This window comes from Hyalella azteca, unplaced genomic scaffold (genome assembly GCF_000764305.2).
Source record: "Hyalella azteca isolate HAZT.00-mixed unplaced genomic scaffold, Hazt_2.0.2 contig9792, whole genome shotgun sequence".
Classification (NCBI taxonomy): domain Eukaryota; kingdom Metazoa; phylum Arthropoda; class Malacostraca; order Amphipoda; family Hyalellidae; genus Hyalella; species Hyalella azteca.
Window position 1 is genome coordinate 69394 of NW_025939852.1, and position 13753 is coordinate 83146.

The window sequence follows — 13753 nt, forward strand, 5'->3', positions numbered from 1 at the left end:
GCACAGCAGGTCAAAACAAACTAATTGCATTACCCTTTTCTATTGATTCATTACTTTTATATTCGGAGGATTCTATGGGGTAATGGGAGATTAGTTGATTTAATATATGGTGTTTTTCACCCAATATAAAAAACGTCAACCGTTTGCTAGAAAGTCAATAAATTGCAACTCGAAGCTCCGGTTTCTCTAAGTCATAAGAACTGAAGCGCTGCAGTCTCTATGTCGCCGTATTCTCGAGGATTTGAATTATATGTAATTGAATTTTCGGACACGAGGAATTCAATTTTAGTTTCAATTAATGGATAAGATTTTTTTACGTAACTAGTTTCGTTTGATTTAGCTCTCATTTTCGGCACGGAACATAAATTATGATGCTTAATTCTTAGAGTTCTGCAATTTAAATTTAAATTCTATTCGATGTGTTCACATTTCTGTGTGAAGTTTAGGCGAAAAAACTTTTTGAGACTGTCAAAAGCTAAGCGCCTGCTAATCTTTCATTGTATTGTTTTTCTATAATTCAATAAGAGCAAACTTGAAGCACATTCGCTGTGGTTTGAAAAATTTAGATGAGTTCTGTGTTTTAATGAAGAATTTTGTTGTAGCCTCATCTTTTTTCTAGCCTTTTGTCTGAGCCTTCTTGACACTTATTCATAGAATTTAACCTTCATAGTGACGAACGGAATGAATAACATTTCGATCGTTCAAATACTAGCGACGCTGAAATAGGCGTCGCTAGTAGGCGTCGGCGTGAATATTGGGATATTTTTGGCTTATCAAGATTCTAGTTATCTCATAATTTTTTTCGAACCCACGCTCACAGCTCTACTGAAAACTTAATATTTACCACTCTGCCAAGCCGCTATTAGGTTCTTGGTTTGAATTTAGCTAAATTCCATTATTTGAAAAACTTTTCATTACGTGCACGTTGAATAACGTCATGCCATTGTGATATTTAAATCAACGTATATTTATATACGTTGTTAACGTAAATATCCCCAACGTAAATAGCTAGTTATATCTCCAACTGGGACCCTAATCTTGATCAGAGATCCCCAAGGGGAGCAGAGATCTCTGCTCCCCATTCTGGGCATAATTTATCAATTCAAATAATTTAATGGGAATAACAAAGTATGTATTTCATTTCAGTGTTTAATTAAGTATTAGTTTAATTACATTAACAATTTATTCTTAATTATACCGATTTCGAAACTATTGGGAAAAATGAGTGTGCGCAAAATCTGGTGCGAATACGAAAACTTTTTAAAGACTTACGTCTGCAAGTCGAGGTAACGTCAAGCTACAAGAGGCAAAAGTGCGTCACTACATATTTTGACGAAGTCTCACTCACTTTTCTGAGTGAATGCTTGCTAGGGTAATTGTTATACCTCCTACCTTATTACACTATAACTTCAGACAGCTGTTTAATAGTTTAGGTTTAATAGTTAATTCAATTAATTTAAACGCTTAATTTTTTGTATGAATTAGTTTCCTAATGGTAATTTTATTATATATATTAATATTATTTATTTCTGCTTACGAAGGTTTAGAAAAGAGACAAAAAATCAATAAAACTACATAGTCTTTCGATGAAGTCTTTCTTGTGAATGATGTAGTCTTTCTTGTGAATGATGAAGTCTTTTTTTGTGAATGATGAATTCTTTCTTGTGAATGATGAAGTCTTTCTTGTGAATGATGAAGTCTTTTTTTGTGAATGATGAATTCTTTCTTGTGAATGATGAAGTCTTTCTTGTGAATGATGAAGTCTTTCTTGTGAATGATGAAGTCTTTCTTGTGAATGATGAAGTCTTTCTTGTGAATGAGCAAAAAAGGCTTCAGGCAAGCGCCGCGTGCCTGAAGTTCTGGTAAAAGCATTTTTGAGAAAAAAAAGGTGCAAAATACTCATTATTTTTTTATTAAATTAAATACAATACTCAGTATCTGTGCAGCGTTTGTTGCTTGTTGCGAGTAGAATGCGTCTGTTTGATCTCCACAGGCTGTGTTAAAAAATGTCGCGCATTGTTTCACAATCTCCTACGATTGTTATGTCTTCCATGAAGCAGAACTTTGTTGTGAAGTTAACAATAAAATGAAAGCTTACGCAGCGTTCACTTTCACGCGAGTCGTTACTTCCAACAGCCATCACAGCGATACTTCCGTTGTTTATTTTTCCATCCGTTCTTAATTTTTTAAGCCGCTTCTTATTTTTCCGTCCGTTATTTTTTATTCGTTATTTATTTTTAGGCAATTTTTTATTTTTTAATTCGCTATTTATTTTTCAATCCGTTCTTAATTTTTTACTCCGGTATTTACTTTAAATCCTTTATCTATTTTTCATCCGATATTTATTTTTTAATTCGTTATTAAGTTTTTAATCCGTTATTTATTTTTCCGTCCATTATTTATTTTTAATCCATTATTCATTTTTTCTCTGTTATTCATTTTTAATGCATTTTTTCATTTATTTATTCGTTATTTATTTTCCAATAATTTATTTATTTTTTAATTCTTTATTTAGTTTTCGATCCATTATTCATCTTTAATCCGTTATTAAATTTTCAATCCTTTATTTATTTCTCTATTCTGTGACGTCATCAATTGTGCAACAGTGCTATGCATAATTATACAATCTTTAAAGTTTTTAACTTTGTTTCAAATCTGACCCTCGTAATTACTGAATTTTTACCACTAATTTATCAGAAATTTATTTTTCTTTGTACACTACGTCAATACATAATTACATTTGCTACAGAGCACACGTACGCAAGAGTAAATTACCTAATAGTTAATTAATCGAAATAACTAGTTATTATTGAATTGAAATACCTAATTATTATTTAAATCAAATAACTAATCATTAAGGAATTAAGTGCCCAATTGTTAATGAATTGAAGTACCTTGTTATTAATTAATTGAAATGGCTAATTTCCAACAGAGAAGTGTCAGCTGACGTGAGTTACGCATCATTATATGGTGCATTATATATAGAGATCTGTGAAATTAAACATAAGTTTGATAGTGAAGATAAAAGATATTCAGCATGAGCTTCAAGTCAGCGCATCGCGGCCACAAGAAGATAGGCTGGCTAAGACACGTCCTAACGGGACTATCCGCCCTCACTTTCGTAAGTCTTTCGTTAATTATTAAGTTATTAATAAAAATATTAATAATTAATAATAATGTTGATAAAAAGGATGTTATGGAAGAGACCGCCCTCACTTTTGTAAGTGTTTCGTTAGTTAATAAAAGTTATTAATAATAATATTAATAATTAATAATAACGTTGATTAAAGGGTGTTATTCCCACTTTCGTAAGGGTTTTCCTTTAATTAATCCTGTTGAAATAAAGTTGATTAAAGGATCTTATAGATAAGTTGATGAAAAGATGTTATTGATAATGAATGAAGAAGTCTTTATGACTTCATCATATCGATATTTTAAGTCGTTGAATCAACGTTGAATATAGCGTTGTTTTAACGATTCCATCTTCACTTTCAAGAGTATTTTTTGTTAGTTCATAACTTTGAAATAACGTACGTTGGATAAAGGACATTTCAACGATGCCGATCTCACTCTTGTATAAGTATTTTCCGTCAAATTTTCACGCACATAAAACGTTGTTTAAAAAATATTACTCTCAATTTTGCAAGTATTTCCCCCGCATGGATATGAGGTTGAATTAACTTTGATTCAACAAAATTATAACTCATAATCAACATTATTTCCACGCCATTTCCCAGGAGGTTTCTAGCACTTCTAAAAGTTAAATTTAAACTTTACGTCATACTTTAACTTACTTAATTCAGTTTGCCCGTGTATGATATTCATCTGTTATTTAAAATTAGTAGCTTTTTATAAATTCTTTATAATTTAACTTTCAGATGGCGAAAAATCTTTCTTTCCAAGAAAAGGAACAATTATGATTTCAAGTTGAGCACATTTATTTACTATAATACAATAGCTCAATCCAATGCAATAATATATTGATCGTAAATTAGAATTTATACCAACTACACTTACATCGACTTCTTTAAGTGCCGTCAATGTCTGCCTTATTATTTTTAAATAATTTCATTTGTGTTAAAAATAATGCAACTTGCTTTTTCAGATCAGGCTTTATTCAGAACAGAATGTCACAAATTATGATATGTACAAGTTTGAAATTGTCCATTGTTGACCTCATTGTTCATTTAATGTTAACAGTGCCTCATTTTCTGCATTCTTTTCCAAGAGTTTTCAAATAAACCTAAGAAGGTTGTTACCAAACTGTTTAGGTTTACCTACGAAGTATCGTCTTAATCCTTGCTTGCCATACAAACTCGGTGGCGAATACCAAACACGTGACGTATACTTTTTATTAGATGCAAGCTAAGAAAATTTAATGGTATTTTTTAGCGCATTTTCTCATTTATGAAAAAAATGCACTATTGTGCTCGCCGTGTCCGTCTGTCCGTCTGTCTGCCCATCCGTGACTTCATGTTTTCGTCGACGAGAAAATGCGCTCTCTGTCACTCACTGCAGTGAGTACTGAGTTATATTTTTTGTTTTTATTATTTGCGGTAAGCGCTCCACATATATTAATTAATTCAAATTAAATTATCCACATTAATTACCCCGTTTAATGAACGATCGCGTTAATAATGCTTGATGACAAGAAATACGCGTCAGTTACACTGACGCGTATTCTGTGCGTTACACTGACGCGTATTCTGCGCGTTACACTGACGCGTATTTTGCGCGTTATACTGACGCGTATTCTGTGCGTTACGCTAGCACTGATGTGTTAATGTAAACGCTGTGAAAATATCGCCTGGTCGATGATTTAAACGCATTACGCAACGTCCTTGCATGAGATCTTCGTGGGAGCTTCATGGTGATTGCGTGTGTCGTGAGAACCGTGAACGTCTTCATTATTTTATGACTATCCTACTTCCTGATTGTAAGCACTCAGGGAATTGAGTAAGAATTTGACCAAATAGCAATGCATTTTTTCTTGTGTGGGCCATCCTGACTCGGTAGCGCCCGGCAAAAGAACGTATCGGTGCTACGTCCGTTCTCTATTTGTGCTACGGGTAAGAAAATGTATCATTATTCCATCCCGTCAATGTGTCGTATTTATTTTTTTGAGTGCGACTATTCAAGTCACGTGGGACAGCTAAATGGTCAAATTAAATTACGAAATTAAATATACTGCGGCAACTACGGTAGTTGACATGCTTCCGTTCACTCAGGAACACGGACCACTGAAATGGTCGACTTCAAAATTCTATCTTGCTAGACCGAGACAGTGTCACTTGTGGGCAGTTAATTGCTAATATCATCATTGGGATGATTTATCCCGTAGGGTTTTCAGAAAGAGTCTCCAAAAAGTTATATTATACTGTGATGAATTTTTTATGAGATGTTCTTTTTTTGTTGAAAAGTGAACTTTTAGCAAGCCAACTATTGAACCATAGGTTATAATTAGAATAAAAATAGATAATATACCGATGCTGATATTTTTTTGGGTTAATAGCTGTCAGCACGGCGTTACTGTGGCAATTTTCAAAATCCAATTTTCCTGAATCCTGTTAATGGGAATATTATTAATGGTCGTTAATTAAAGAAATGCTCTTTCAAACCCTGATTTGACATATAACTCAAATTAACTTATTCAAGTTATGAAGAAACTATTTTGCGCCTGTTAAATCAAATTTATAATAAGCTATTTCAAATTGAATTTAAGTTGTTGATAAAATCCTTCAAAACCTAGTTTTGTGTTTCAAAATTATGATGCTTTCCCATTCATCAACTCGGAAAAAATTTTCAGGTACAGGCAATATCCCGACACTATAAGTATCTTGGATACGCGCCACAACAGCCCCGATGTACAATATCCCGACACGATAAGTATCCTGGATACGCGCCCCAACAGCCCCTATATACAATATCCCNAACGTGATACGTGGCACGCTGAGTGCACGTAACGTGATACGTGGCACGCTGAGTGCACGTAACGTGATACGTGGCACGCTGAGTGCACGTAACGTGATACGTGGCACGCTGAGTGCACGTAACGTGATACGTGGCACGCTGAGTGCACGTAACGTGATACGTGGCACGCTGAGTGCACGTAACGTGATACGTGGCACGCTGAGTGCACGTAACGTGATACGTGGCACGCTGAGTGCACGTAACGTGATACGTGGCACGCTGAGTGCACGTAACGTGATACGTGGCACGCTGAGTGCACGTAACGTGATACGTGGCACGCTGAGTGCACGTAACGTGATACGTGGCACGCTGAGTGCACGTAACGTGATACGTGGCACGCTGAGTGCACGTAACGTGATACGTGGCACGCTGAGTGCACGTAACGTGATACGTGGCACGCTGAGTGCACGTAACGTGATACGTGGCACGCTGAGTGCACGTAACGTGATACGTGGCACGCTGAGTGCACGTAACGTGATACGTGGCACGCTGAGTGCACGTAACGTGATACGTGGCACGCTGAGTGCACGTAACGTGATACGTGGCACGCTGAGTGCACGTAACGTGATACGTGGCACGCTGAGTGCACGTAACGTGATACGTGGCACGCTGAGTGCACGTAACGTGATACGTGGCACGCTGAGTGCACGTAACGTGATACGTGGCACGCTGAGTGCACGTAACGTGATACGTGGCACGCTGAGTGCACGTAACGTGATACGTGGCACGCTGAGTGCACGTAACGTGATACGTGGCACGCTGAGTGCACGTAACGTGATACGTGGCACGCTGAGTGCACGTAACGTGATACGTGGCACGCTGAGTGCACGTAACGTGATACGTGGCACGCTGAGTGCACGTAATGCATGCACCAGGCGTACGTACACTCTGCATGCATGGTCGCGTACAGCGGGTAACGGAGCGCGTGTTTGTCGTGCAGCTTCGTGCCTACGTACGTACGAAGCTGGCTTAGTGATCGGGGCTCGTTAATTTATTTATTTATTTATATTAATTATTTTATGTTATATCACAGCAAGCTATCACCATCAGGGTGAGCAGCACTATGTATATATGTATATATTTTTGAATATTATAGACTTATACATGTCTATATTTATATATTATAGATATATACAAATTATGAATATGAACAATAAAATATAGGTGTAAAAATGTAATATTATTGGATTTTAAGCTTATAAGTTCTCTTAGTTTTATTTTACATGTATAGAAATTATGTGGGTTAAAAGTTAGTTTTATATTCAGGCAAATTATAAGTGTTCTTCGTACTACTATCATAACACATTTGTACATAATATAATATAATATAATATAATATAATATAATATAATATAATATAATATAATATAATATAATATAATATAATATAATATAATATTATGTTATGTTATATCATATTTTCACAATACGTTATTTCAGTTGAAAGTAAAACTTGTTCTCCGCTGCGTATAAGCCAGCATGCGTATAGTATGAGCGCTGTATGTTGTGCATATCGTCATTGATGCGTATAGTATTCTCCGTGTATACGCAGCGTATACGCGAGAAAGTCGTGCCGTTCCATCGCGTATACTTGATGTAATGCGTATACGTAGATGCTTATACTGTAGTGCGTAAGCACTAACAGAAATTAGTGGGACTTTGTCCTGATTTCAATGCGCTTTTAGCCATTGTGTAGGTTATCCTGACCAATTGTGGCCCGGCAAAAGGGCGCATAGTGCTGCGCGCAGAACGTGTGTCATTATTTGGACAATTTGACACATAAAATTTTCGGCGTAGAGCTGGCCTACACTGAGAGAAATGAATGAGTCGTATTATCCAAATAATGACTCACTTCCTCACAGACAGCACGAGCAGAAAGCTAGGTCAGGATAACCCACACGAAGACAAGAAGTGTATCGGTATTTAGACAAAGTCTCATTCATTTCCCTGCGTGTATGGACGATGCGTAGCAGCTGTTTATTCTCTGCGCCGCAACCTGCGTGAGAAATTCATACACACTCAGAGAAATGAGTGAGTTGTCATAATAGCGATGCTCCGTTTGGCCTTATATGGGTCATATTGACTCAGTTTAACCAGCAAAAGGGCGTAACAGTTCAATGTCCGCTCTCTGCTCGAGCTGTACGTATGAATTTTGTCACAATTTTTACAATGTGACTCATTAATTTTTCTGAGTGCGCACAACATGCACCGCTATATACGCACGGCGTCCGAGGGCGTAAAGCGTATCCAAGATGGCGGCCTGGAATATAGGGAAAGTTTACGGCCATATGTGAGCCTTAAACTTTCTGGACTCACTTTCTGGACTCACTTTCCTCGCCGAAATGCCTAGCGTTAATGTCTTGAAGTAGCTAATGAGGTGACTTGAATCAGCTAATGAGGTGATTAAAGTAGCTAATGAGATGAAAGCTGAAGAGTTTAAGCTACTGAAGTCCATTTACTGGAATAATTACTAAAGTTAAATGGTTTTTGTTGTTTCGGAGTAAAGTTAGAATTTGTTAATTTAATTAGATTTGAATACAGTTTTTTACTCGAAATCGCAATCGATGATGATGATTGGTAAGAAGTTGTTTGATATGAGAAAGATAACCGCCTTCAGTAAAAATATTTTCGCTTGGCTAATTTATACAGTTCATTTATAAAACTACTTGTAGATGTTTATTTTCCCCTAAATCCACATATTTTAATAATGCTCCCTACCCTCCAGGCGATGACTATGGTGGATGTATATTTCCCCCCAATTCCCCCCGGTTTCATCATGCCCCCCACTCCCCCAGATGATGACTATGTTTGATGTATATATCCCCCAAATCCCCCCGGTTTCATCATGTCCCCCACTCCCCCAGATCGCGGGGGCGCTGCTGCTGGGGTACATGGGGTGGGTGCTGGCCACGTCGGTGTCGTTGACACGCTTCCTCTCCGGCACTCTGGTGAGAATTTCATTTATTTAGGTATTTTTATAATTTATTTTATTTGTTTATATAAACTTTGTCATTATATATGTCTATGTATTAAATTTAATATGTATTAAATTCATTTATTTGCATTTTTATTGATTTTATTGTTGTAGTTCTGTTTAAAAATGTTGTTTGTCTGATAAATCAATAATTTGAAATGCTTACCTTCGTCCAAATTCTGATTTTGATTGATGTCTTTAATTTGGAATTTTAATTTATGTACGTAATTGTAATTTAGATTTATTCCTATAACAAAAAATTCATTTAATATGTTTAATTTCAATTTTTGTCTATAATTTTAATTTTATTTCTTGTTTATAATTTAAATTCACGTTAATATATATTCTAGGCCATCATCCGACACTCTTTTTTTTGCCTCTAGATAGTTTGATATTTTCTAGCTCGTAATACATTACTAGAATAATGTTAAAATCGCTTCTGAATTTTAATATGTCGCGCGTCTTCGCTTCCCTTACAAAAAATTTCTTGATTTCAATAGTTATTTAATCGAAAATTTCGACATTCAAGCGTTTATTTTGTTTTCTACTGTGCAAGTTTTTGCTATTTTTATAAGTCGTTTTTTTTTGTCGTTGTCAAAGTACAATCATTTTTGAAATTACTATTTTCTCTTTTTAGTTTTGAAGTTTAAAATCCAATTACGCATTTTCATATTCATTTTTTTAGTAGCACGTATGTTTCGAATCGTAATAACGCAGTTTTTTCTTATTTTCGTAACATTTTTTTTACTTGCAATCGTTAATTTTTATTGGTCATATTGCATCGCCCCACACATAAAGAAACATCAAAAATAGTGATAGGCTGGAACCGGAAATTTACAATTTTGTGCGAAGTTATGAATCAAAAATGTTAAAATTTTAGTAATATAACGTATTATAGGATATAGGCATGGTGATAAAACAGATATCCTCAAGTTCTAGAATTATTTCGAAAATATTCTAGAGAATATTTTATTACCTACTTGAATCTAAAGATACCCTACGATGAACACAAAGTTAATACAAAACAGACCGCAGGACACGTGTTCTTGTCACACAGAGGTTGTGTGCCGAATGTCAAGTTGTTGTATTTTTAAGGAGGAATTAAAATTGATACATTTTTTTATTCCGCAATAAAGTTTAGGCTCGGGATTAGCAACGACATCCTTGAATAGTTGAGTGCTGAGTGAACTTACAATGCCTTCTGTTGACGTCTACTAACTTCTGTTGCATTATATTGCAATATATTACAGTATATTGCATTAAAATTGCATTACATTGTATATTATATCATATTGCATTATACTGCCATTTATTGCAATATGTTGCATTATATTGCAATATTTTACAGTATATTGCTTTAAAATTGCATTATATTGAATTAATTTATATCATATTGCCATATACTGAATTATATTAGATCATATTGCATTATACTGCAGTTTATTGCAATATATTACATTATATTGCCCTTATTATAGCACCGTCATCAATTATCAAGTTTGTGCGAGGAGAGTAAAGCTGTGCAGCTAGAATTTTTTAACAAAAAATCTAGGTTAAAAAAGTCAAGTTCTGCTCGCGACGATGTTATCGTCAACTCGTTCTTGGATAAAAGGAAATTTTGATCTGTGTAAGAGATTTACAACGAAAAGAATTCTATGATAAGAATAATAATAAAAATTGTTTGAAGAAGAGTACTTCATTTGTTCTGGCGAGGCTAGCAGAACTTGTTCTTGAGATGCAAGAACCTGTTCAAGAACCGGCTTTTATGATTTATTTTCTTAACGAACATAGGAAAGAAACTAATTTTAGGCCAACTCCAATTAGGAAATGTTAAATCGTTAATATCAAATAAACTTTATAGATTTTATGAGTTTATATAATTAATATTATGTAATTGTTTTATCATTAATATCAAGTTTATTTTACATTATTAATGTCATATTAAAGATATATCATTATTTTTGCGTTTAAATTATATCAATAATATAATATTAATGTCATATCATTATTATCATGCTAATGTCTTAGCATCACGTAAATTTATATCATTGATATCAAGCTAATATGTCATCATTAATAGCATGAAGTTCTATCATATTTGTACCACTGTACTAATCCTGATTATTTAGTATTAAAAAATGGGTTTTGTCTGCCCATTATTCAAAGCCATTATTGAGGTAAGGAGGTCGAGCTTAATTACAGCTTGGCATGATAATGGAAGCTCCTTCACCCACAGAAATGAGTGGGGCTTTGTCCAAATCGCGATCGACTTTTGCCCTTGCGTACGAGTATATATGTCATCCTGGCCTAATATTGTCGGGAAAAATGGCGTAGCAGTGCTTCGTTGGGAAATTGTGTCATTATTTAAAAAATAATATAAGACATACATTTATATGGAAGTGCACTTTATGCATGCTAATTTCGAAATTTCGTTGCAATAAGCGTCTCTTTATTTGATGATGAATAATGTTTTTTTAACATCGTTAATATAAGAAAAATTCTTCGGAAAACCTGCTTTTTTGTCTACTGACGCCAGCGAAAAAGAAATCGTTCGACTCCTTGATAAAGCAAATCAGAAAATTGTTAATAAATTTCATTCTCTGATCTTCAAGAGAATTGTTATTTATAAAGGAACAAATTCAGCCAAACTATACGAATTTTGTTTGTATTTATATGAATATCTCAAAAATAAGTTTTAGAGAAAGGCTGCAAGCTGTCGAACTTAATAAATTGAATGTCTGATGCTTCGTTGACGCACATTATTCAATGAACATAAAACTAAAGTAGGAACAGATAATAATATAACAATAATAAATTCAGATTATATAATATATCTACAGTATCTGCACTATGACAACAGGGATTAATATGTAGGATACAGTAACTAAACAAATAACAATAAATCCTTCATATAAACCGTTTATATTAGCTATAAGTCTTTGCGACAAGCTGCCAAAACGTTATAGCTCAGTATACTATAGGTCAGTGGCTGCTCATATTCTTTTTCAAACTTTTAAATTGCATCCACTATATTATATATACTATGTATCTACTATATCATATATACTATATAACCACTACATTATATATACTATATATCCTCTATATTATATATACTATACATCCACTACATTATGACAATGTTTCATCGTTATTTGTCCAAGAATTTATAGATCATTACCTGCCGAAGCACACACGGGAATGATGACTGATGGATTAAAGAAAATTTCATTTCTTTATTTTTTTATACAATCCACTGCAGAGGCTAAATCTACAATGCACTCAGAAAAATGAACGGGTCTTATTGTCCAAATAGTGACTCTCTGTCTGCGCGATCCGTTCCCTAGCCGGGAAAAGAACGATCAGGATGGCCCACAAATGGTCAATAAGTAAATTGGTTTTGGAAGTCCCATTTATTTTTCTGCGTGTGGCTTACGCAGCAGCGCTGTGGTCAATAAGTGCATCAATAGTTGGACATTGCCCCGCTCATTTCTCTAGATGTGGCTTGCGCAGCACGGCTATATAGGCTAAGTGAACGCCAGAAGACATCGGCAGCGCCGCCACATACCAAGTGGCGTACGTGCGTATAGTGCGTATATATACGCATGCCCCAGTATTGCGTACGTGCCCAGCATGCCCCAGTATTGTACGGTGTATATTTTCAGTACACAGGCCTGCGTATGTGCCCCAGTATTGTACAGTGTATGTACAGTACACAAGCCTGCGTATGTGCCCCAGTATTGTACAGTGTATGTACAGGACACAGGCCTGCGTATGTGCCCCAGTATTGTACAGTGTATGTACAGTACACAGGCCTGCGTATGTGCCCCAGTATTGTACAGTGTATGTACAGTACACAGGCCTGCGTATGTGCCCCAGTATTGTACAGTGTATGTACAGTACACAGGCCTGCGTATGTATGTGCACAGTTTGCCCTGGAATCGTACAAGTTTTTTCTTAGAACTTGTAAGGAAATTTGACTGAGGAAAACTTCAACGCAGTAGAGCTTTGCTTGATCTACCGCATCTACTGGTAGAACACCTCTATGGGTAGAACGCCTGTGCAGGTAGAACGCCTCTATATGTAGAACGCCTTTATGGGTAGAATGCCTCTATGGGTAGAACACTTCTATTGGTAGAACACCTCTATGGGTAGAACTTCTCTATGGTAGAACACCTCTATGGGTAGAACTTCTCTATGGGTAGAACACCTCTATGGGTAGAGCACCTCTATGGGTAGAACTTCTCTATGAGTAGAACACCTCTATATATGGGTAGAACACCTCTATGGGTAGAACGCCTCTATAGGTAGAACGCCTCTATGGGTAGAACGCTTCTATGGGTAGAACACCTCTATGGGTAGAACGCCTCTATGGGTAGAACGCCTCAATGGGTAGAACGCCTCTATGGGTAGAACACCTCTATGGGTAGAACGCCTCTATGGATAGAACGCCTCTATGGTAGAACGCCTCTATGGGTAGAACGCCTCTATGGGTAGAACTTCTCTATGTGTAGAACGCCTCTATGGATAGAACGCCTCTATGGGTTGAACGCCTCTGTGGGTAGAACGCCTCTATGGATAGAACGCCTCTATGGGTAGAACGCCTCTATGGGTAGAACGCCTCTATGGGTAGAACTTCTCTATGGGTAGAACGCCTCTATGGGTAGAACGCCTCTATGGGTAGAACTTCTCTATGGGTAGAACACCTCTATGGGTAGAACGCCTCTATGGGTAGAACGCCTCTATGGGTAGAACGCCTCTATGGGTAGAACTTCTCTATGGGTAGAACTTGTCTCTTATACACATCTA

At 35.9% G+C, this 13753-nt stretch overlaps 1 protein-coding gene across 1 annotated transcript in view; it reads left to right on the forward strand.

The window, feature by feature from the left end:
• The first annotated feature begins 2934 nt into the window (after positions 1–2934).
• LOC108665586 (CD82 antigen-like) overlaps positions 2935–13753 on the forward strand; it is a 20444-nt gene continuing 9625 nt past the window's right edge. The window contains exons 1-2 of the mRNA XM_018152360.2: positions 2935–3121; positions 8835–8918. Coding sequence (XP_018007849.1) covers positions 3038–3121; positions 8835–8918 — 168 coding nt within the window. The 5' untranslated portion in view covers positions 2935–3037. The remainder of the gene's footprint in view (positions 3122–8834; positions 8919–13753) is intronic.